This window comes from Mustela lutreola, chromosome 1 (assembly GCF_030435805.1).
Source record: "Mustela lutreola isolate mMusLut2 chromosome 1, mMusLut2.pri, whole genome shotgun sequence".
NCBI lineage: Eukaryota > Metazoa > Chordata > Mammalia > Carnivora > Mustelidae > Mustela > Mustela lutreola.
This window is the reverse complement of record NC_081290.1, coordinates 72,176,941-72,202,186: the sequence shown is the minus strand read 5'-3', so window position 1 is coordinate 72,202,186 and position 25,246 is coordinate 72,176,941. Positions and strand designations below refer to the sequence as shown.

General features: G+C 47.4%; 1 protein-coding gene and 1 long non-coding RNA gene across 3 annotated transcripts in view; one reads left to right on the top strand and one right to left on the bottom strand.

The window, feature by feature from the left end:
- The window catches only part of MAML3 (mastermind like transcriptional coactivator 3), a 403,827-nt gene that overhangs the window by 8,325 nt on the left and 370,256 nt on the right, over nucleotides 1–25,246 (bottom strand). For both annotated transcript variants that reach the window (XM_059168405.1, XM_059168415.1), the window contains exon 3: nucleotides 3,037–3,294. In XM_059168405.1, coding sequence (XP_059024388.1) covers nucleotides 3,037–3,294 — 258 coding nt within the window. The remainder of the gene's footprint in view (nucleotides 1–3,036; nucleotides 3,295–25,246) is intronic.
- Nucleotides 1,263–5,167, top strand: LOC131827578 (uncharacterized). Its single transcript, XR_009352059.1, has 2 exons — nucleotides 1,263–1,394; nucleotides 2,931–5,167. It is a non-coding gene; the product is annotated as an uncharacterized LOC131827578 (long non-coding RNA).

Sequence of the window (25,246 nt, the reverse complement as noted above, 5' to 3'; positions counted from 1 at the left end):
ACAGAGAGCGAGGTGGCAAGAGCAGAGAAAGGGGTTTGAGTTCCTGGTCTGCTGTCAAGTAGCTGCCTGACCTTCGGCAAGTCATTACCTTCTCCTGCCCCCGTTGAATATTCATGGGGCACCTTCCACAGTGAGGGCTTATAAAGGACACACATCAAGGGCCCTACCCTTTCAAGTGTTCATTATAAAAATAACACACATTGACCACTTCTTAACACGTGTGTTTATTTCTATTTTTTCCTCTTGTTTTTGTTTCTGGGCAGCTCTATAATTTTCTTTCTCTTTCTTCTTCTCTTTTCTCTTTCTCGACAAGGCCAGCCAGCACTCTGGCAACCAAAAAAAAGGAAAGCTTCTGCCCTGCTCACCCCATCCTGTGATGCCTACCAGGGTGTTTTGCACAAAGTGTTGAAATTAATTAATTGTGTAGATGAAGTGTAGACAAGAAACCGTGCTAATCTTTTAGGCAGCAATAGAAGGGCATTATTGAGAGTAAACTGAGCACTTAAAAGCTTCTCCTCGGCCAAACTTCTCATATTATGTAAGAATTTAAGTGTCCCAGTGTCGAACAAGCCCGGGGTGGCCTGGGGTGGGGTGGGGATAGGGCTTCTGTTCTAGTCCCTGCCTCTCTAGCTCTGCCATGACTTCTTCCATGAGCTCCCTGGCCTCAGTTTCCCCACAGGTAAAAAACAAAAGCCATCCTAATCACCAGTATTTTTTTCAGGTCTAAAAGTCTAGGTTCTGTGGAACCTTTGTGAACGGAAGAGAGGTGACCTGCTCCTTGCTCTTCGAGAATAAGGAATTAAACGTTAACTCACACCTGCTTTCAACCTGCTCTGCTCTGATTCTTAAATCCACTAGAATCATTTTAAAGTTCCCAAAGATAGGCACAATCCTAAATCCTTCTGTTTTTCCCCTCACGTGTCCCTTCAGGAAATCCCAGGATCTCTAATACTCAGGACACTTTCACTGCTGAGGCAGAGCCCCAGAAAGTCAGCTGGGCATGGACAGGGCAGTATTCATTCTCAAAACAAAAAGCTGAGAGCTCAGCACTTGTCGACCCCTCGGAGGCCTGCACTGATCAGCACCGTCTCCGGGACTTGTTTCTGTGCATGCTCCCAGCCTCGCATCTGGACTAGTCCCACTGGAGGGCTCGCACCCAGGGCCACAGCCCTCAGGTCAAGTTCTGTGAGAGCAGGGTCATGTGACTCCCCCCCCCCCCCGCCCCGCGGTGCACAGTTTCTAAAGGCTTTTACGTGCTTGATTCCATGTGATCCCTAAAGCAGTTACAGGAGAAAGTCTGGGAGATTATTAACCCTAAGCTGGCAGATGAAGAGAGGGGGTGAAAGGCTTTTCCAAAATGACACCACAAGCAAAAGATGGGCCACATTTGGAGTGTGAGTAAAACTGTCCTTTCCTGGCTTGGTTTCCACAGCTTGCTAAGGAATCACATGCATTCCCCCATCTTTTCCAAGGGGCCTGTATCTCTGTGTGTCCTGGGTTCTGAGGGGTGCCCTGTTCTCTCGGCGCCTCGTCTGGCCAGCCTCCTGGGGCAGCTCTTCTTCTTCCACTCTTTTGCTTCCCTCCTTGTTTCCTGAGGTGTGGCTGCCCTCGCCGAGTGGAACACCCCTGGCTGGCCCAGCGGCATTCTGCCCGGTTACCCCAGCTCCTATTTGTGCCTTGGTCACGGCATACACATCAAAGGCCATCGCTCCAAGTAGCAGGTGCACCTGAAACTTCCTGGGATTGGCTGAGGAGAGGATTTACACAGCCCAGCTCCCCCTCGGCAGCTCCATTTATCACTGCCTGAGAGATATTAGCATGGTTCCTTGTCACACACCTTATGCAGGGTGAGAGGGATAGAGGTTTGTTTGTACAAGAGCTGCCAGGCGGCTGACTGACCTTGGTAAAAAGAGAGATAATTACACAGCTGCTCAGGAACAAAAGCAGGGAAGGGAACATAGTGAACTGTGCTCAACAGTACAATTTTCCTATTTGGGGGCTGACTGGTGTTACTCTGAACCGCTGCTCTTAGTAGGGACCTCAACATATCTGTGTCCCACACAGCATTGTGGGTGTGAGTGTGTGTGTGTGTGTGTGTGTGTGTGTGTGAAAGATGCTTGATAAATTTCCAAAATTTTGATTGTATTAGGAACACTCTGGAAGGGGAACTGTGAGGTGAGAGCCCCGTTGGGCTTTAAGCCTCATATGACAACCTCACACCTACCTCCACTAATCAGAGAGAGCTGCCCTGGACAGACCCCCCAGGAGCCAGCTAAGGATCTCTTTTGGAAGGCCTCAGGCCTTTCCTGGGATAATACTGAATCAGGCATGGGCGTCTTGAAAAACAAAACACACTGAAACCTACAGAAGCTGCTTGCTTTCAGGGAAGGCTTTCTTTCAAAGCTGGAGGAATTATATGGCAAGGGTGGACAAAGATACCCAAGGTAAGGCTTTATTTGTATTAGCCCTTCTTTTAACTCAAAGATTTCTTCAGCTGTTTTAAAGCTGTTGGGAATTTTCTTAAGTTTGCACCCTTTCTGTGACCTTGCGTTCAGGTTTCCAGGTAGTTCTGTGGGCCCTATTCTTCTTCTATTGTTCCTGTCCCATTGTTCATAACCAATTCTGTAGAATTCTCCTCAATCCCTCCTCTTGACATTTTCCTTCAAGAAACAAAGTTCTCTGAGTTATTTTCTTTTTCTCTTCATGCTAGAAATATTAGCGTCTATGAAGAATGTGAGGCAGCCTCCCAACCCCTACTCTGATGGTGCAGACCCCGTACCAGAAACCGGAAGAAAAGGAGTCAGGCTTGAATCGAAAGAAATGTCTCTGACAAACGGGCCTTCAAATTGATGGCTGAAGCCTCTCTTTTAAAAACAAACTCATTCATTCTAAGAAAAAGCTTAACTAATTGAAAGGTCTAAATTCTGCAGGTTCTTCTGTGATCCTGGAAAATGCTGGACTGTGACTACCTTGACGAAGGAGGGGAACTGGAACTCTCCTGCAGACACCAGGCACTGAATAAATGCATCATGTTACCTGCTCAGCCAGAATCTGCTGCTGCTGCTGTTGCTGCTGCTGCTGCTGCCTTTGCTCCCGCAGGAACTGTTGCTTCTGTTGCTCCATCAGCTGGGCCCGCTGATCCATGAGCATCTGCTTCATGATGGCTGCTTGGGGCTGGCTGCTGAGGAAGCCGGGTCCCGCGGCACTGGCTCCGGACACCATGCCGCTCGAGCCTGGGGGCACCGAGGACTGCATGGGGCCTGTGGTCCGGGGGAGTCCAACTGGGTGCTGTTCCTGGGAGGACAGGAAGATGAGAGAAAGCACAGATTTCATATTTGAAAGGAAGCATGGGGCAGAGGCCTCTGCTTGTGGACCCAAGGGGTCCCCAGTGGCACACAGTCTATTCCACAGAAACACAGGAATCCTCAAATCTGGCCTTACCGTGGTGGAACTGGAGGGGTGCAGGGGGACAGTAATACAGGACGGCTCTGGGATGTCTGAAAGCAAGTCCAGTCTCTTTTGGATGGGACTGATTAGAGGATAAAGGCCAGGTAATCAGTTAGCATTCTACTTTCCTCCAAAGGAAAGGGATGAAGACCTCCGGCTGGGCTACCTTGAGTTTGGAATGAGATAGCCTGACCTTACCTCTTTTTTTTTTTTTTTTTAAGATTTTATTTATTTGACAGACACAGATCATAAGAAGGCAGAGCAGTAGGCAGACAGAGAGAGAGGGGTAAGCAGGATCCCTGCTGAGCAGAGACCAATGCAGGGCTCGATCCCAGGACCCTGAGATCATGACCGGGGCCCAAGGCAGAGGCTTAATGCACTGAGCCACCCAGGTGCCCCCTGACCTTACCTCCTAACCTTCACTGCCCACCTGGCCTAAATGGACTTCTTCTAAGTTAGCAGGAAAGACATTTACAGAAGAATTCTGGAATTTATTAATCAAAAGATCTACTATTCGATGGAATTCTAATTAATTGCAACACTAGAAAGCTTTGCTATATGTAAAAAAAAAAAAAATCCTGCTAGTGGGAGTTGTTGATGGTGAGAACTGGGAATGTGTTACACTGAACAAAGCTACGCAATCTCCCGACATCTTTCAAAATAGAACCAAACCTCCTATGTCTGGGACAATTTAAAATGTGGGGGTTGATTCGGGTCTTTTGATTCTACAATTGTCTCAGTCAAACGATGGCAACTTGTAAGGATTGGTACTTAAGGAGTAGGAAGTTAAGTGGTAGAAAACTACCCACAGAATCTAGTGACTACTTCGAAGATGTGTTCAGAGGGTAAGCCCATAACAGCCAGACAGTGTAGACCAGGGAAAAATAGCTGATGGGCAGAGTTGGTAGGTGACCATAAGATTCAGCTTCTAGATAGTTCCTTTCTTGTTCATCTACCAAGTGCACCTGGTAATGGCATGTATGGTCAGACTACTCTGCAGAATTGTTCCTTTTAACTCATTCAAGTTTCAAGTAATCAATCTCAACACAGAGGATCTGATGTCTGAGATGAACACAAATTAAACGGGCACACACGTAAGGACATTCCCAGTCACAGGGTGTGGGATCATCATGAGGCCAAAATAGTAAGAAATGAATACGAATAACTCTAGTTATTTAAATATTTTTGTCTCCAAACTGGGTTTTAGAATTTTTTCCTACTTCTGTTTTGCTCTTTGGTACAGATAGAGTCAATCAGGCTGGCACTGTCCTCTCAAAATATACAGTTGAGTTTGATCTCTGACTCTCCTACAGACCCAGTCCTGGATTGGATTCCCCACAGCCTGGGCTGGTGGACCTTCCTTCTGTGGTGTGGTGCTCAGCCACTCGTGCTTCTCTTTCCAGTAGCGAGATACGTTAACCACATCTTCAGCTGCTCTTCCTCTCACCCTCCACTGACACAAACGACAAGCGAAACAAAAAACCATTACTCCTCTCAGCCTGGGAACAAGAGGACAAGTAGTTCTGGGGAGTTAGTGCGGTAGCCCAGGTCACACTTAGCCAAAGGAAGAATCGGAAAGAACAGAATCAGAACACTGACCCGGGGTCTAAATTTAGTATTCCTTCCACTAGCACAGGCCCTTCCCAGACTGCAGGTCACTGGTGCCAAGTGTATGCCCAAGAACTGCTTGCAGACTAAATATACAGTATGTCTCCCATAAGTGTACTGTGTTCTATTTTTCAAATATAAGTGTTGTTGCAAAACCCTTTTTGTCTTTGTATATTTTCTCGGTAGTCAATTATTAGGTAGACAGCTGTGAAATATTTATGTGAAAAAGAACTTACACTGAAAAATGCCAAGAGCCTTTATGCTACCACAAAGTTTCCTTTAGGCCTGACCCCTGCAGGCCATCAAGATATTTCAGAGTCTCCCCCTTTCCCCCCAGTATTTGCTTCCTGTTTCCAAGTCCTTTCTTCCAATGGGATAAAGCTGCTGCTTGCCACCTTTAGAAACAAATGGCTGATTGACTTAACACTTTAACAAATGAATTCACACTCAAGTAGAAACAGTTAATCAATCAGCAAAAATACAGAATACAGGGTTTTGTTTGTCCTCCCTCCACCCCGTGCGTATTTCAGTATATTTGATATTTCCAAATTTTGATAAGGAGAAAGCTAGAAAAAAATGTGACCCAAGGGAAGATAAAGTTTGCTTCAGCTAGTTTTAGGACAGGGCTGGTTTGGGCTGGCCCTGTTAATCTTTGGGCACTTTGAGATATTCTCTTCCTGGGTGAGCAGGCCTGGGTAGCAGGGGCACATGCTCACAACTGGTAAGTAGTCACGAGTTGGTTTCCTAGCCTTTTCTCCACCCTGGAAGTAAGGGAGAGGAAAATGAAATGGTGATGTAGATACATGCAGCCACTTTTGGTCCCTGTCTTCCTGGGGCAAAAGAAATACTTCAAAAGCACAGTGGGGACAAAAAAAAAAAAAAAAAAAAAAAAAAAAAAAAAAAAAGAGAGAGAGAGAGAGAAAGAAAACTCCCCAAAGAGATAGGTTATTACTTCCCAGGATTATGCATTTATCCAAATGATTCCCTCCCAAAGGCTTTGCCTTGGGGTTTCTTGCAGAAGACCTACAGACCTAGGGATGGGAGGGCCATGCGCATTTTCAAGGCTTGCCTTCCCTATGAAACATCAAACATGGGTGAATCTAGGTCTTTCTCAACAAGCTCTAATGCATTCAGCAGCGGGTGAGTGACACCTAGAGCCCCAGCCTCAAGTGTGTATTCCAAAGTGTGAGGCTTGCCTTACAAATGGAGCTGGCTGAGGCCATTAACTGTTTCATATTACATGGCAGCTTTTAACCTCCAGTCTAAGAGGGCTTAATGAGCAATAGTCTGTCGAATTTCAGGATTTCAGGCCACTGCTCTTGTTTCTAAGGAGGACACACACGGCGTGTGCAATTAGAGAAAACCAGGCTGAGCTTTCGTCAGAGAAATGTAATGCCTTGAAGCCAAATGATGCAGTATTTTTAGTTTTAATTACCGGCTCGTTCTCCACCCCGCCCCCTGCCCACCGACCTCCCTTGCCTTGCCAGTAGCTTCCCCTTAGAAATGCAATTGGCTAACGTAGACCCTCATTACTCCCCAAACCTTCGCACTCTTCAGTAAGAGAAAGGGAGGGGGAACAAACCAGAAGCAATAAACTCATTTTACCTAGCTTCTTCTCCAGGGAAAAGATCTTAGCGATTTTTCCAAGGGCTGGAGAGAGGTAGGAGGTGTAAAAAACGTCCTGCCTCCTCCGAAGAAGCAGTTTTCTACTTCAAACAAAACAAAACAAAACAAAAAAAACCAGCTGTGGTAAAAATATCTCCCCAGAGCAGCCAGCTGTTTATTTATAAATCTGTGCGTGGCGAAGCTTCATTTCTCTTAAGTGTTTTCAAGAACAAGCGTAGTGTTTGGGTGAGAGGGCCCGGGGTGGCTGGCGGCCAACCCAAAGAGCGCCAGCTCCAAGGCAGGGGGCGCACGAAAGGCTGCCGGTAGAGACGGGGGCCGCGGGGCCGGGACTTGGGGGCGCGCGGGGGGCCTCGAGGACGGCCCCGGCTTCAGCCTTTTCCAGGCGGTCCTCGTCGGAGGAACAAGGAGCAGCTGCTGTTCTCCGCCTGCCCCAGCAGATGGTGGTGTCAGCCCGGCGCTCCGGCTGGCAGCCCCAGCTCCGCCCGCGCGGCGCTCTCCTCCCCCCCACCGCCCGCCCCCCAGATGGCTTAATCAGGACTCCTGTTCCTTCCCCCCACCCCCCGCGCCGCCCCCCGGCCCCCGCCCCGCGCGTCTGGGCGGACGCGGCGAACGTGGAGCCAGGCAGTCAAGTGTTACTGCGTACAGCAGGTAGCCTGGCAACTGAGAGCATAATACCGAGCAGATGGTGTTCGCACGGCGTGATGGACATCACACACGACAGCCTGAGACAATCCAGGAATTCCCTGGTGACTCGAGGCCCTCTTTACACAAAATGAGTTCTCTCTCCATTGCCGTGTATCTCTGGGGTTATCTCCCCCCTCTCTCCGACCGACACCGAACTGGTTTCTTATTACCGACTTTCCTTGCAGCCCGAGGGGAGGGAGCTTTCAGGTCGGGGTGGGGGAGGCCGGAGAAGGAAACGGAAGGGCTGGGAGCGGGAGGAGATGGGGGTGGGGTGGGGGTGCGGTGGCGCCCGGAGAGGGGAGGGCGAGTGGCGTACACCAGCCCCCGGGGCTGACCGTCCGAGAGGGGCAGAGTTCCCCGCAGCCCAGGCTGCACAAAGCCGGCGCGGGAGGGCGGCGCTCTGGGCGGCCCGGGCTCAGAGTCTTTGCAATCACATGGCCTACGAACAGCCTAAATGAAATTTAGGATTTTACTTAAAAAGTCCCCTGGGGCGTAATTTAGCCTCTTGACTCGATCCTATATGCTTACAAGTCCTTAGGGGGCTCTAAGAAGTCAGGAGTGGGGCGGCAGGCCCGAAGATACGTCTCAGCGCAGGCGTCTCTAACAAAGAAACCGACGCGGCGGTCCCGTGGCGCGGGCGAGTCTCACCGGGGCCGCAGAGGCCCTCGGCCGGCGTGCGCTGCTGCTGAGCGGGTGAGCCGGGCGCGCTCTGGGGGCGCATTGCCCGGGTTCCCCGCACACTGTGCGTGCCGGGGCCAGGAAGGAAATGGGTGCGGAGGGCAGGCGAGGAGATAGGAGGGCTGTTCATGTAGGAAAAAGTAAAAATAATAAAATGGATGTCCCCCAAAACAAATCTATGCTTTTCACACACACTGAACTGGATCAAGGAATTTAAAAAAAAAAAAAAAAAAATCAATCTCCAGCCCAAACGGAATTCAGCCTAGTTCTATATATCAAGAGGCTCCTATGTCCAACCCGTCACCAGTATCTAGAGGCTTTTTCCTGCAAAGACACTATTCAAGTTTTAAGTTTCAGAAGAAGGAAGTCTTTTCAAAGGTGGAAGCTAACGTTTCACGCAGAACATCACACTTGGTGGGAAAGAGTTCAGCAGTTCTGTGTCAGAGGGCAGCGTAGGATGAATCCGACACCTACTGCAGCCTGATGGACGCGTCTGGCTGTGATTCCCAGAGGCTCAGGGTGGTGAACGGGCATTCTGAGGCTGTGGGAAGTCATCTGACCTCTCGGTTTCAGGCCCCACCTCCTCAAATGAAGATCATATTCATAAGACTCCTCCCTTGACCAGTGGAAACTTTGGAGGTGAGATACAGAAAGAAAATGGTTAAGAAGATGCTCACACCTCTCCCACTTCCAGTTTGGGCTAAATAATGGGCTAAATTCAATCAGAGGTTCTGAAAGTGGGGTTCTAAGATCTACAGCATTAGCATTACAGAGGAGCTTGTTAGAAATACAAATTCTCAGGCCCCACCCCGGGCCTACTGAATCAGAACCTCTGGAAGTGCTTTAACATGCCCTCCAGGTATGTTTATGATGCCCCACAGTTTGAGGATCACAGCGCAAATAGTACTCCTGGGGCATCTGAGCTCTCTGGGCCCTGATTTAGATTGCAAAAGCAGTCTTGCACTTTCAAAAGCAAGTCAGACTTTGTTTAGGTTTTTACTGCAAATTCTTCAGCATTTGGAACAAAACTCTTAAACTTTCAGAGGGCTGCTCATGCAATGCAAAGGATGTAATGCAATGTAAAGAATAAGGAATTCTGGAAGGACCCCATAGTCACGATTCTTCCAGGAAGGCCAGTCCTCCTGCAAGTCTGCTGGGGGTACTGAGCAGCAGCCAAGCTTGAGGAAGGGGTGAGGCTACTGAACTCCTTTGCTCAGGCAGGAAGCACAGACATCACTGGACTTCCCATCTCCTGGTCTGATACAAGACAGAACTATGGAGAGCTTTGAGGAGAGTTCCCTCTGTTGGGAAATGTTCTTCAAACACAGAGACCAGAAGCAATAATGGAAGAAGACCAGTGACACTTAGAGGGCACCTACTGGATGCCTTCACTTGCATAATTAAACACATTTGGTTGATTAAAAAAACCCAAGTCTTTGAAAGGTTAAGGAAATTGTCTGATGACCCACAGCTGGTGGTGGTGTCTTTGGGATTCTCACTTTTCCATTGACTATAACATACATCTGGTCTAAATTGAGCCGACCACCCAAGAGTGCTGTGGAGTAAAGAGAAGGGGGAAGGGGGTAGGGGATAGAGAGGAATGGGCATAGAATAAAAAGGTAGAATCTCTACAGGGATCAAAGGGCGAGGCTGAAAGAGCATAAAAATATGCATCATTTTTTATATGTTGCTTGATACCCAAAATTAGGATGCCTTTGTGGTATCAACTTTGACATTTAAAGAAAGGGCATAAGATTAGACCATTCAACCGTAAGTGGAAGGAAGAAACAAAATAAAACCTTAGAATTCTCTTTGAAGTTGATCAAGTGTCAGGGCAGACGCTTGGTTTCAGGATGGTGGCTCCTTTTAGATTTTCTTTGTCCTTGTCCAGAATAATTTTTCACTGTGGGTCTGAAGAGTTGCTTACAATATATTGCCAGCAGAGCCCCAACAAGGCCCATCCCATATAACCCTCTGTTTCTGCAGATCATTGAAGAAGTTTGGATAAAATGTTTGTTTTCTGATCTGTGATGGTTGTGTCCCCATGAAGATTAAGTTTTGAGGCAGTTTACCAATTTAGGAAACTTATCACTGAAATGGCAGTGACTTAAGGCACAGTGGTAAGCCTGCTACATGGGTTCAGCAAAGTTCTTCGTTCAACCTTAAAGAAGGAGCAGTTTATGTTAGATGAACCCACCAGGTCTGAGTAGGAACATAGTTCCATCATAGGCCCAGTGGCTGGCCCTCTAGACCACTTAACAAACAGCTTGCTATTATTACTGTTACTGTTTTAACCTCTTGATCATGTAGCCCTACAAAGTCAGGGTAAGGAAAAAGCTGTGTTTCTATTTCTAGCTTAGCTTCTAAAACAATGAGGACTAAGACTTTAAACTTGGCTTTCTTTCCAGGTTCTCAATGAGCAGAATGGGAGTTTCTACTCATTTAACTACTTAAAAAAATAAATGTATTGCTGATTCCCGCCCCCCACACCGATCATGGGGAATATTTGGAATTATTTGAAACATTCCACAAAAGTGTAAATAACAAGAAAAGCAATATTTGTTTTAAACACTCAGAGGCAACCATATTAATATTTTGATGTGTTTTTGTATTTCCCCCAGCTTTTCCCTCTGTGTACAATTAACATAGTTACCACAGTCATGGTAATGTTCCATACGTGATTGTACCCGTTTCTAAGTAAGATAGGGGAGTAGAAAGTTCGGGAGTAGAAAGTTCCAGCCTTTCAAATGCTTACAAGTTATAGTTTTCTGGAGAAATGACATCCTTATGGCAATATATCTGCCAGGCCCACAGAATCTGTACGAGTCTCTTCCAGCATCTAGCAGGGAGCTAGGTCCACAGTTGCCACAGAGTAAATGCTTGCTGAACTAACCTGACTACATTGACAGTGAAGTCATGGCCTAAAACCAGTATCAGGTATGACTGGAGAGGGAAAAAATATATATATGGCCCTACAATGGATGGCTTCTCCAGTCTACAGGAAAGGACCCTCCAGTGAAGATGAAGGAAAGGGTTAAAGTTGGCAATCCAGCCCGAGACTAGATGCATCCACCACAGAAGGCCAGGCTTTCAAGGACTGACTTGGGGGTAAGAACAACAAAAATACCATTTGTCCTTATCAGTGCTTTGAACGTAGTCACCATAGGTCCCTCCAGTGGAAACACAACTTGGAGAGTTATGCTTTTCCTCTGCCTTTGATGTAAATTATAGAGTCCTTTTGATCCCTTTGTTGTGATTAAATCTACCACCAAAGCAACTCTAAATTGGTTAAAAGTTCATTAGTGTGCAACAATAGGAGCTTGATTCAATAAACTATGGTACATCCATCCATACCATGAATACTAGGCAGCCAATAAAAATCATGCCTTCTGAGACTATCTAATCACACAGAAAAAAACTTACAATACAGAGTGAAGAAGGGGAGGGAAGCAGTACTCACAGAATAATTATGTCAGACAAGGATTATAAGTGATTTTTACTTTTATGCCTTTTCAGATTTTCTATTCTGAAAATATTACTGAATATTATTATTATTATTTTTAAAATTTTATTTATTTACTTGACAGAGACAGAGAGATCACAAGTAGGCAGAGAGGCAGGCAGAGAGAGAGGAGGAAGCAGGCTCCCTGCTGAGCAGAGAGCCCGATGCGGGGCTCGATCCCAGGACCCTGAGATCATGACCAGAGCCGAAGGCAGAGGCTCTTAACCCACTGAGCCACCCAGGTGCTCCCTGAATATTATTTTTTAAAACATGCTCTAAAAAATAAAGCCTTTAGTCAAAAAAATAGAAAAAAGAGACACAAAGAAAAAGGGCTTCTTTTCTTGTTTTCAAGGATTCCAAAGTTCTTTTTATTTTTTTTTTTGTAAGATGTTACTTATTTATTTGACAGAGATCACAAGTAGGCAGAGAGGCAGGAGGTGGGGTGTGGGGGAGCAGGCTCCCCGCTGAGCAGAGAGCCAGATACCTGGCTTCATCCTAGGACCTGGGATCATGACCTAAGCGGAAGGCAGAGGCTTTAACCCACTGAGCCATCCAGGCGCCCCAAGGATTCCAAAGTTCTGATGAACATGGAGGCTTCCCCAGTTTCTAGGCAGTGATGGCATCTTTGCAGAGAAGGAAGCACAAGGCAGGTCCCTGAGCCTTCTACAAGAAGGCACAAGAGAATAGAGAATAGAGACTAGCGGTGAGAGCACCTGACTGTGCCTGGGGAGGGGAATGAAGGCTTATCAGAAGTGATGTCTCAGAGTGGCTCAAGCAGCAGAGGGGGAATGGCTTCCAGAGTAGAGGGACAGAGTGATCAAACACTGACTAGAGCAGACCCTGAAACTCCATTTCTAAGGACCCATCTCATGGAAATAGTCATAGCTTTGTACCAAGATTGATCTGGAATAGCTTGAGGGATGTGGAGTAGCAAAAATTAAAAGTAGCATCAATGGTCAACATTTAAAGGATTCATTAAACCATAATCCCCCCTGCCTTATTAAGCACACTTCGTCTAAACAGACATGGATGGAACGTAATGAGTTCAAGAGGGGCGCTGGTTGTCTCCGGGCCCGTGACTACTTCCCCCTGAGCCCACCTTATGCTGTGGAGTGTGCTGTAGACAGGCTTAAGTACCAGTTCTGCTCTCAAGACCCGGACTTGGCATGAACACGAACAAACCGGGTTTAGCTACAGGCTCGGCCACTGGGCCAGCTATTCATGGCTTCCGCGGAGAGGTTCCCTGTTCCAGAGAAGGCCCTGACAGGCACTCACTGTCTTCTGAGAATTCTCCGATTTACCCAGACAAGACTATCTGGGCTGTACCATCCTGCTGTCTGTGTTTTTTCTCCAGAGCGTGGCCATAACCAGGCCTATCTTGAACTCAAGAGACAGTGAAAGGCCACCATTGTTTGCCTTTACCTGTTGTCTTCTCCACGGGGCCTGTAAGAAGACCACAGCCCCAGGGGCGGCCAGACCTGCCCCACAGAGGCGGGCACAGCATCTTCCCACATCCTAGTGGCCTGAAGGACACATGGGCTGCAAGGGGTTTGACAGCTGCTCCAGAAATTCGGGTGTTCCCCCCCCCCCATATTTTCTGCCTTTCTTCCCTGGATTTAAAAATAGAGAGGGGGAGGAAGGAGTCTCAACTGTCTTTGGCGGAGCTGCTGGGAAGAGTTTTTCTCTGGAGCTACTGTTCCCCCCAACTGTACCTTTTCATTGCCTCCCCCACTTTCTGATGAAGTCATCACAGCAAAGATTGCATAACTGATGCAGAGGCCTATCCTGTGTTATACTGGGAGGCAGGCCAATGTTTCCATTTATAGACAAGAGCACCATCATGCTGCCGAATGGAGCTCTCTGCTGCAACCACTACAAGACAGGAGGAAGGGAAGGAGGGCTCCGAGCTGGAGGGCGTGCTGCGAGCAGAGGCGGGCGCTTCCTCCATCCTCTCAGCAGCCTTGGGAGGGTGGAGGGACACCGGCTCTGAGCTCCTGGGAAGAGCGCCTCTACGAAGCTGCCAGCGCTTGGCCCTCCGCTCTCTGGGCTCCAGGAGACGCTGAAGAGGGAAGGTCTGCTGGTCGGCCTATTGGGCGGGCTGCTGAACCCGTCTGTGTGCAAACCAGCCGTGATCACTGAAAAGGCTCTGAGAGGAGCGCTGCCCTTGCCACGCGCCCGCAATCAGAAGCCCGGCCAGCAGTGGTGGGGTTGGAGGAGGCCCGGAATTTGGGGAGAGAAGGACAAAGTAGGAAAAAAAGGAGGAACATTTAGAAATCTGGGGTTGGGGCATCACAAATTTAGAGAGTTTGGCTGAGAACCAGGTTCTCAGAGGAAGCAAGTCTAGAAGAGTGGCTCCCCCAGGGTCAAGGAGGCCTTATGGGCAGGCGGGGAGGAGGGTGTCTTTGGACCCTGGATCTTATGTCCTCAATGATCCTTGAGTTTAAGATTGTCAGCTGTATTCCTCACACAAGGTTTTACAAGGGGTCATTGAGAAACCCTGACGGAACTGGAAGATACCTTCAATTTTATGCCTTTTTTTTAAAAAAAATATTTTATTTATTTATTTGATACAGCACAAGCAGGCAGAGCGGCCAGACAGAAGAAGAGGGAGAGGGAAAAGCAGAAGCAGGCTTCCCACTGAGCAGGAAGCGGGATGCGGGGCTCGATCTTAGGACCCTGGGATCATGACCTGTGTGGAGGGCAGACACTTAACGACTGAGCCACCCAGGCTCCTCCAATTTTATGCTTCTAAGTTGTACTCTGCTGCCAGATCGTACTGCTCTAAGTCCATTATGAGTTAGTATTCTTAAGAAGTCCCATGTTTATCTTATGAATGACAGAATAACACCACACTATTTTTAAAAATAAAAACATTACATTTTTTTAAACCCTATTTGCCTTTCTTCATTTTGTAAATATATCTGCTGACTCAAAGAAAAAGAAGTGGCCAGGGTCTTCTGTTAACCTTGAGAAGATCTGAGGACAAACTGGGATAAAAATCATCTTAGAAGAAACACGGGCCCCAGACATTCTCCTCGATTGCACCTGCTCTGTCGTAAGCACAGCTCCCGGCTCCTGCCTCACATGTGCCGTAGCCTGGAGAATGGAATCAGGAAACGACTCGAAATCCTCCTCTACCAATCTTGAACTTGTCACTCGTTCTAGCAAAGTTTCGCTCAGGTAGTGAGTCAACAGCACCCGGCATACCACAAGTGCTCATCAAGGTTTGCTCTCATTAATGCCAGTATCAATAATCGCGAGGAAATTAGAAACTTTAAGTAAGGCCGATGTTCTCAGCTCCCATGTTCTTTTTTCTTAACGGTCAGATCAGCTCCCTTAACCTTACCAAGGAAAATATCCTTTCACTTGGGATAAAAACAAAGCTGAAAGCTAAATATGGAATCAGACCCTGGGATGATGGTGGAGTTTATGGGAAATGTTCATTTTCGTGAGGAATAAATCCACTTCTGTTGATAACAGCATATAGGCCTTTTAAGATGGGGGTTATATGCCCATTATTCTTTGCCGTTTATTTCCGCTGAGAGCATCGCCATTTCTGCTTAACTACGTGAGACGGATCACTGTTTCCTGTTTCCTGCTGTCAGGAGCGAAGGCCAAGTCTGACCTCCTTATCATAGTATCACCTCAAGTGCCCGCCCCTACCCCGCTCCTCAAAGTTTCTTGTGCTAATTCTTCCTCTGGTTAGCTGACTGAATCCTCCCCTCCTCTGTGCTTCCCAGAGCTGGCTAAGCTCCCTGACCACATGCAACACAACCCCCCCAACCCCCCTGCCCAATAAGCAGGTGCCTCCTCCAAGAGCTTTCCCAACTGCCACTTCTCTCCAGATGGGAGTCGGGGCGGGGGGAATGGACCTCTAAATTGAACCGTAACTCTGTCTCAGGTTCCCATTACGTGACACACAGGAAAAGCCAGCACGTGAGAGATTCCCTTCTTTATTTACCTTAGGTTCTCAGGATTTAATTTTTCCTGAAGATTACTTTCTATATAAGGCCCAGTGAACACTACCTCTTAATTCATATTTAGGAGCGTGTAAAAAGGGCTGACAGGGCCAATCTTTCATTCCTTTTTAGGTGTAGTTGTAGAGGATTGCCAAGGAAAGAAGGAGTCACTGAGTCCTCATTAGTTAGTAAACATAAGCCCCCAGGAAGTCGATACCCACGCACAGGGTGCTGGGGGCTACCTCACGACACGGAGGTCGAAGAAGAGGGAGAGGGAGAAGCAGAAGCAGGCTTCCCACTAAGCAGGAAGCAGGATGTGGGGCTCGATCCTTCCCTCACGACATGGGAGCTACCTCATGACATCCCTGTGCCTCAGCCCAGCCAGCAGCACCGTGGAAATATCCAGAGCCGTAGCAGGGCCCCACTCATTCTCAGTACCTCCCCAGAGGCTTCTTGGAGACAGAGCCCAAGTATGTCCTGCAGGCAGATGCACACACACCCGAGGTGGGAACCTAGAAAGGTCTGGAATATTCTGATCCACTTTCTGCTGAAGGACTCTGGTAAGAAAGGGTCCCCAGGTCAGTGAAATGTATCGCGCCAAGGCTGCTAACCTCACGCAAGTTCAGGGACCTGGTTCGAGAATGTGGAGACTTACGCCTCCCCTGGAAGCTGTTCGTATTCCCATCCTTAATGGCATTTTCAGTTTCCGTTGTTCTTGAGAGAATACTTGGCCCCATAAAACAACTAAACAAACGAATAAACAAAATGAACCAAACGAGTAACAATTGACTTGTGTAACAAAATATAAAAATCCCCAGGTATGGGTTGTGTTTGTAATTTTGCTTTGATTTTCTGGATAGTAAGGCACTACTACACTGGGGTAAAAAGGCATCCATCACCCTCATCACCCTACAAACCCGTCCACCTGAAATCTGAGCACTAGGACATTATGTCTAATTTGCCATTGAAGTTTTCTTTCAATTCAGACATAACATCCCACTTTAAAAAATGCTTTGATGACTCCGGGAACTCCCAAGGGCCTCTGGCACCCCAGCACAATGGCAGGTGTTGTGGTTGGAATCTAAGAGAAGGGCCGCCAAGGCCTGGTCCTGTAGGATGCTGAAGTCCCAGGGGAGAGACAAGGTTTCCCTTCATTGAAAAGCTAGAAAATGATTCCGGCTCATCAAAGGTGAGCCTGTGGCGTGTGCTCTGGTTCCAGAGGCTTTCCATAAAACCAGCCTGGTCAGACCTGGGATGGTCAGAGTTACATGGCAGAAAGGGGGTGGTGGAATGGAGGACACACAGGTTCCAGAGATTGGTTGACCTGGGTCAAGTCACCGAACATCTCCAAGCTTCCGTATTCTCCCTTATCAAGTGACCCATACCTGCCCAGGTGATCTCTAAGGTCCCTCCTGCCCTAAAATCCTCTCGTTCTGCTTGGTGAGAGCTTCATGGACATGGGCACACTTGACCAGGAGCCTCCATGGATGTAGGTTTGGATCCAAGTGAGTGGAGAGAAAGAAGGGGCAGTCACTAGCCGGAGGGAGGCGTCTGTGCCCAGGCTCCAAGCTGAGGTGTGCACTGGGGTGTGTGGGAGAGAAGCTGCCCTGGTGGTCTGGTCCTGGACAGGTCTGAATGTGGTCCCAGACACGCCACCCAACCAGGGGGAGCCACAGTCGTCTCTTAAAGGGAATAAAATGATCAAAGCACTTTCATAAAATTAAGCTAGCGTCCGGTAAAGCAGGGATCAGAATGGGGCTGGGTAAGGAGAGAAAAGGAGGGGGGCTGGGGCGAGAGGCAGCCATTGGAGTAAGCCACCCAGGAGGTGAGGGGAAGGGGGCTGAGACTTGGTGACTGACTGTGGGAACTCCGGAGCGACGAGGCAAACAGACTGCAAGGTGTGCTTCGGCAAGAAGAGAAATTCACGATCTTCACCGCATGCAGTGCCTGGGGTCGCGCCCGCGTCCAGAGGCTCTCACTTCTTCCTGCCCACGCTTGTCTTACTCTCTCACTCTGCCCTCACAGAAATCTGCCACTGGAAATCTGGCCCAAGAATGCAATTCCTGCCTAAAACCCAGGAGCGAGGGATTCTAGTTTTCTTTGTCCTCCCTCCTTTTCCACAACTGAATTGATTGAAATGCAAATACAGTACACCACCTGCCTTTGAACTGGGAGTAGGACCGTAGGCGTAGGCGTATGCCTTGAATATTTTCCAAGCCCTAACAATATATTCTGGGGCTGAGGAGAAGATGCCAGACCATGACAGGGAATAGGACCAAAACTTTTCTGAGAAGAAGAAACCTTCTCATTTCTATGCTTCCTTCACTACTTGTTCTCCCAACTTGCTACTTCCTGCTAAGCATTTTATTGAACTCTTTTCAAGAAGGCCTGACGAGGAATAATGAACATGAGATGGTCCTCAGGTAAAGGGGCTTAACAATGACACGTAGAATTCAAAACAAGTCGGATACCCAAGTATTTCCTAGGTTTACCTTCTCTAGCAGATTTGAAAAACAGGCAGAAAGCCACTCTGGTTCTTCAGGCTACATCTTGTTTGTGTGATATAGTTTCATAAGAGCGTTAATATTGCATTTATAACACCAATATTTAAAATCCAAACTGGAGACGACAGTGAAAATAATTTCTAACAAAAAGAGTTCATTACTACAAAACCAGTGAGGTCACCAAAAATGCATGACCGAAGGGTACATTTGGCGGCTCCGGGTGAAAGCATGCTTTTTTTTTTATCAGCGACTGGGAAACCAGGTGTCGTCTCCGAACGAATACAAAAATCTTCTCTTTGAAAATCTTCCTACCTCTTATTGAGACAACACGGAGAAGAAGCCGATATTCTGGTCTACAGCATTCTGAAATTACCACCGGGCTCTGGAAAATGGATTGCTTCACCTATTTGTTCTGTCTTTAATCTGAGGGAGGGGCTGCAAATCTCCCCATCTGTCTCTCTCTCGCTCTCTGGGCCCCTCGTTGCCATGGTCTTTCCTACAGCGTCTGAGGGAATAAGATTCCTCGGACGTCTGACACTGGACCTCTGCAGGCAGCCAATTTGTTTTCCTTTTGCCTCCCCTCCCCCTCCTCCTCTCTCCTTTTCTAATCTAGGATATTCTTTCTGTGCATCCACCAAAAGTAATGTGTCAAACTATGATTATGTTTTCTTTTATTAAACAAGTAGAAGAGAGACAGATTGCTTCCCTCCTTTGACCAAGTAAAGGTAATAAAAGGCCCAGGGAAAGTGGGGGTGGGAGGGGGAGGTTGGCGTCTGCTGTCCTGAGCGAGGGACAGCTCTCGTCTCTGTTCATCTAAAGGAATTCTGGGCCGTCCGTTGTCCATTTTACTTGGCGGCCCAAGGCCAGCAGCAGTGGCTTCTGGACCAACTGAGTCTGTGTAGCCCTCAGCCGGTTCAGCCTATGTTCTGGGGAGAAGCAAAGAGGCAAGAAAAGAGGAAAGCCCTGCCTTCCACTGTGCAGGGAAATCAATCCTTAAATAACATATTTCCTAAGCTCCTGACAAGCTGAAAGAAGTTAGAAGGTTCAGAAAAAAAAAAAAAAAATCCATTTAAACCTTAAAACTTAATCCATACCTCTGTGTGGTGGAGAAAGCAAATGTAATTTGGGAGTTTGGAGGGCAAGAAGTGGGGAGGGTATAGAGCACAGGGCAACTCCTTCCCCTCTTAGACAGGGACTTTTTCCTTGCAGGGTTTGTATATCTGTTAAGAGAATCGATTTGGGGGCAGGAACTTTTAGAGATCCTGCTCACTACTTATTTCTTGGACATATAAGATAATTACTGACATCTCAAAAGAGCAGTTTCAGAATGCACACACCAGGGGGATGGCTGCTGTTAGGAATGGCAGAAGAAACTCCCCAGCAACACCGGCCTGGGGGACCCTGGCTTCCCCCTACTCGGAAGCCTCTGAAGAGTGCTTCGGTCCTTGACCTTCGCTGTTTGGGGGCTGACGGAGAAGCACATCCTTGGGGAGTGAGGTTTATAGCCCCTGGGTCCCAAGAAGAAACACATTCCAGGTTAGAGTTTCCAGTGCTGGTCACGCTGTGACTTGATAATTATCACTTTCCTCGTAGGGGCTCCCCAGAAAGAGGCCCACCCCTCAGACCGATACCAAGGACTTGAGTACCAGGAGGAGGAGCTGGAAATTGGGAGGGATGGAAGTCAGGTCAAAACCACTGGGGAAAGGCTATCTGCTTTGGAACAGCAAAAACAGACAGGACGCGGGGAGAGGGGAGCGCAAAATACATAAATGGAAATGGCTGGACCTGAGGGAGCAGGGTGCTGCTGCTGGAGAATTAGGCTGAGAAAAGTCCAAGAAAAGTCCCTGGTGGGCAGGAACCTCCATCCCTGCCCCCAACACGAGATGACGTGTGGCTTGGAGACCTTCTCCAAAGCGCTGTTTTCTGTGGTCTAGATGTTTGTCTCAGAGGTAAAGAACAAAGATGCTCTTGGAGCGAAACTTCTTGTTTTTCTTTCAGTCCGAATGTAGCTCGGAACGCTGAATATTTCAGGGGCCTGCTCTTGAGGTTGTGGCTTGACGAGGGTGGGGAAGAACCTGACCGGCTATTTCACAGGCAGCCGTTTTCCAAGCCTGCGAAACTCACCCCGGCTCTGTTGGGCTGGCCTCAAAAAAGAGCGTCTCTTGGGGGTCTGCCTGTGTGTGCACACCATTTCGGATCTGATCGTTTCTGACCATTTCTGCATCCATGGCCAACATACCGGGGGAATGATCTGTGACTGCCTGAGCCCTCGAAGCTCCACAGGGTACTTCCTCCTCCCTCTCTGGGGCCCCCAAACATTCACCAGAGAACAGTCCCACTGTTCTCAACAGAACTCCAATGGAACAAATATTTTCTTCCTCAAGAAAGAGGAAGAAAAGATTTAAAGAAGAACAGGGGCGCCTGGGTGGCTCAGTAGGTTAAGCCTCTGCCTTGGCTCAGGCCATGATCCCAGGGTTCTGGGATCGAGCCTCGAATCAGGCTCTCTGCTCAGCAGGGAGCCTGCTTCCTCCTCTCTCTCTGCCTGCCTCTCTGCCTGTGATCTCTGTCTGTCAAATAAATAAAATCTTAAAAAAAAAAAAGGGTCGATTATGAATGTCTAGCTACAACATTTACAGAGATACTATATATCCTGATTACATACAAATGAGGGTCAAGTTCATATTTGTCCTAACACTTTTGCTTTTCAGTTATTTTTTCTTTGCATGAATGCAGATTTTTAACACATGAAACATACATTCATACTAAAGAACTAAAAAAGTTTTCCCTATGAGAGAAATGGCTACTTAAGCACCAAGGGGCCAAGTGATAGCTTTCATGGCATTACCATAGATATTTGCATACATTTCCCTCCTAATCTGTTTTCTTGCAGATCTGCGTGAAAATCGGATTGTTTTTTGAGGCAAAACACAGCCACAGGAATAGCTCGTAAAGCTCACCACCGACGTTAGCGCTCCTAGTAACAGGAGCTGTTTCCTCTGGCTTCTGAGCTCTGGTAATTGTCAAAGGGGGGCCGCCGACCAGAGAAATTTGGGGAAGACATGAGTCTGTCAGGACACGTGAAAAGGACGTGACCCGGGGTCCGCGTTTGCGTTGCGCAATTTGCATGAGCACTGCCCGACAAATTCTGTTTTCACATGCAATTCACAGACCCGCAGCCGCGGTGCTAATTGGTGAGGGCGCCACTCAAGTGTGCGACTGAACAGGCGCTCTCGCTACCCGGATGAATAAGACAGAGTTCTGAGATACGCGGTAATTATTTTACAGTTATTTTGCATGACCACGACCCCCATTATCTTTGTCTCCCCGCCCCCACCCCACGGTGGGGGTGAGCAAGAAAAAAATCACCGCCTGCACCTCCAAAGTGGGATTCGCGTATTTCAAGTCAGCTTAAGAAAAGGAAAAGAGATGGCAAGGAAACAGCAGCTATCATTTCATTAATATGGATGGGTTATTCATGTCGCTAGAGTGACAGTGAATTTGATCGTACCCGAAAGTGCCAATAGGATGCCAAACACAGCCGTGAAAAACGCAAGAAACTCTGAATGGCAGAATGCTTCGGAATTCATCTGTGAGAATTCCAGTCCCCCAAGATAAGGGAGTTCAGAGCTCACAGGCTATTTCAAGGCTAAGTGAAGGGGAAGGCAGGGTTAAGATTTCCTAGGTGCCTCCCAGAGCTCCCTAAAAACAGGGAAGAGGGGTGATCATTTCTCAGCCCCTTCCTGGGTGGCAGTAGAAGCTTCGGAAACTTAAGACAGATGCTCTCCTGTGCATCACTCTCCATCTCCAATAAAATCAATCGTTCAGGGGGAAGGAGAGGCCTTCCCAGTGGTGGGTCACTGGTCCTCCTTCTGAAGACAGTCCAGCATTTGCTGCCTCTGCAGTAAAATGCAAACCAGACGGACCCTCGAAACGGCCTTTGGGGGTCGTTTTGGATTTTCTTCCCTTTTGTTCCTTGGAGATATTAAGCCTTAAATCCTTTTTGAATCTGAGAGTTAGCAAGGGCGCTGTATCTAAACCATATCACATCACGTGATGAAACCTGACACAGTAGCATTCCCTCCTCCATTGTTCCTGCTGTCTGACCTCAATGCAGAAGTCTCCCCTGTGAGGCGGAGGGAAAAAAAAATACATTTAAAGAGCTAGGTAGGCTCTCCTTAGGTTCAGCTAACCTCTTTTTATATTTTACCTCGGAATGGTCTGAGACAACTGTATTTCGAATTTCAGAAGTTGGTGATACATTTGTGCCTGGACTTTCCCATCCTCCAGCTTCATTAGTAACTAGCTGGCCCCACCCCCACCCCGCTCCTTCTCTAAGCGGGGGTGGGTAGGAGGAGGTTTTGTTCTGCTTTCCCATTTCTCATTTCAGCCCTAGTTGAAAATGGTCGTCCATCCACATCCCGTAGGAGTGCAGGTGTTTCCTCTCGTTCAGGATAGCCGGTGAAGTGTCTCCAGAGGTCCAAGCGCTCCTCTCCCCAAGTTAGAGACTTTCAGACCTGGAGACCAGCCCCCAGTCTCAGGCTCTGACTCTGGACCTGACGCACAGAGTGAGCAAACAACGAGTCTCAAGTGCAGGTGGGGTGGGTAGTGACCCATAGGTACGCTTTGTCAGGTAACACAATGCCTCTTAAAAACTCGCTCCCGGGGCCTCTGTCGCAACATGACACAGTCACATAGGCGTTTAAGTTTTCTAGGAGATGACTGTGATGCTTAACATACCACTTGGGGTGCTTGAAGCCTGTAGGGCCCCTAACCTGGAGAGCGCTTAGGTTCTAAGTGGCGACATCCAGGATGGGGCAGGCTTGGTGGACCTTAGGGGGGCTTGTGCCTTGCAGGAGGGAAGGAGAAGACCCCGATCGAAATCCAGCCTGGGTCCCAATTTTGCCCACAGCGAGTCCCAGCCTCACAATGGCATCTTTGACCTCCAGTCCACAAAGGAACCATTCTTACTTCTTGCAGTGTCTGCATGCAAAGTTACAATACAGCCCCTTTGATAAAGAAAGGTACACATTCAAGCAGAGCCCTCCACGGAGCCCACGCATAAGGAGGCCTGTACTGCATTTACTCCACTGCGGTCTGGGCCCGGCAGCGGAAATCGGAAACTCATAATTACCAGCCTGACTCTGAAATGAATGTATCTTCTCCCTGGCGTGTGACCAGGGATTCAAATTCTAACATTCCTTGCAGGTAGGGATTGCAAAGATGTCGAGAAAATGTTGCAGATGGCTATCTTTCAGTTCTCCCCATATACTGTATTTGACCAAGCGTACATTCACACATTATGTACCTCTAGAAGGAAAGAAAGCTCCCACTCAGCTGTGGCACGCCATTGGCTGTAAGACGCACAATGATTTCAGAAACGTAAATGTGTGCATCTCGGGATCAGCGAGACATGGTACATCAGAAAAGGGGTAAGTGATGACAACCCGTCCTTCTCTCTTCTCTGGGAACCAAGACAGGAATGGCTGGAGAAAGGGGCTGCTGGTCGCCAGAAGCCTGGGCAACTGGGACTTCCCTCTCCTGGCTTCACTCAGAGCAAGCTTGACACAAAACCTTTTGTATTTTTCTAAATGATAGAAAAAATCTTTACCATGGAGCGTTGCACATATTTCTTCCAAGAATGCGTGTGTATAGATAAGGAACATGGCCACTCAGAGGAACACAGGATTACCACCAAAAGGATTTTAGATTGATTCTAGAAGAAAAAAAGCTAGGGGCAAGCAATAATTTTAAGCGGGGGGGGGGGGGGGGGGGATGGACCCTCTGCGTTTATAACCGGAGCTCTTGGGGCTACTAATGCTTCCCTGGTCCTCGGCCGCTTTCTCGTGGTGACAATGGGAAGAGCTGAGAGGAAGAAAGAAGACAGGGAGGCAAAGTTTCTGCAGCTGGGTGATTTTTTGGGGTCCTATCTGCTAGGTCAAGATAATAGGATACAATACAAACCTGAGGAATTTATTCTTCCTGTCTTCAAAAAGACTTACTGCAGTCTCGAATCCTGCTCGGGAAAGGGCTCAGCTAATAAAAACCAGATTTATAGAAAGAGTGGGCACCACCCGACTCAATTTCTATTTTCCTTTCATTTCTCTTTCCCTCCTTCCTTCCCTCCTTGTTCTTTTTTCTTTTATTGTGGTGAAATATACATAACACTTAAAATTTTCATCACTCTTATAGGTACGGTTCAGTGGCTTAAAGTACATTCATGGTGTGACCACCACATTTTCTCTTATCTAGAACTTTTTCATCATCCCAAACAGAAACTCCGTACTGGGCAAGCAGACTTCCCTTCTTTGTTCTTTTCTTTTTTGTTTCCTTCATTATTTTTGCTAAGAGCACTTCAACGCTTATGGATATCGATCCGAATTTGGAAAGGAATGTGATCCAAAAGGAAAAGACAAGTTTTAGAACCTGGTAATAGAGCTATTATAAACAGGCCTTGAGAACCCAGGGTCTACAACTTGCTGGGAAGATAAAATACAGTTTCACGGAATAACTAACAAATGTGTTAGGGCAACGGCAAGACTTTTATGCTCATTACCTGTGTACTTTGCTGAGGCTGGAATGAGTAGGTTTACAAGGCTACTATCCAGGCAAATAGATACTAAATCATTAAGCCCTAGCCCTGTTCACTTCTTCTGTCTGTCCATTGGTCCACCTTTCTTTCCATTCACATGTGTACCTTTACTGAGCAAACACTGTGTGTGTGCCAGGCACGGGGACCTGCCCGAAAATAACTCCTACGTCAGGAGGCAAATATGGAAACAAAGAATTATGCAATGAGCAAACTTGTGAATGATTAATTCTGTTCAGGGGCTGGGGTGGGCATTAATGGAAACCCTCTTCACCCAAGGCAGACTTGATATTACCTACTGTCTGTTGGATATTAATATGTAGTGATGTTATAAATTTATGAATATGAAATTATAGACGATGCATAATATGGAGCTATAATGTTAGTTGAAAAGCAGAATGAAAAATCACATAAGTCTGATGACTAGAACTGTGTTAAAACTTAAATAAGCGTATAATGTGAAAAATATAAATATGCAAAACAAAGTTGTGGTATGATGGTGAATTATGGGTGGCTTTTCAATTTAGAAATGTAAACATGCTCTTATATTTCCTTAAAATTGTTTTTATTTTTGATTATAAATTTATCCACTACGGAAAGCTTAAGCAACAAAGAAAAATCTAAAACCGGAAAAACCAAGTCACTGGTAATC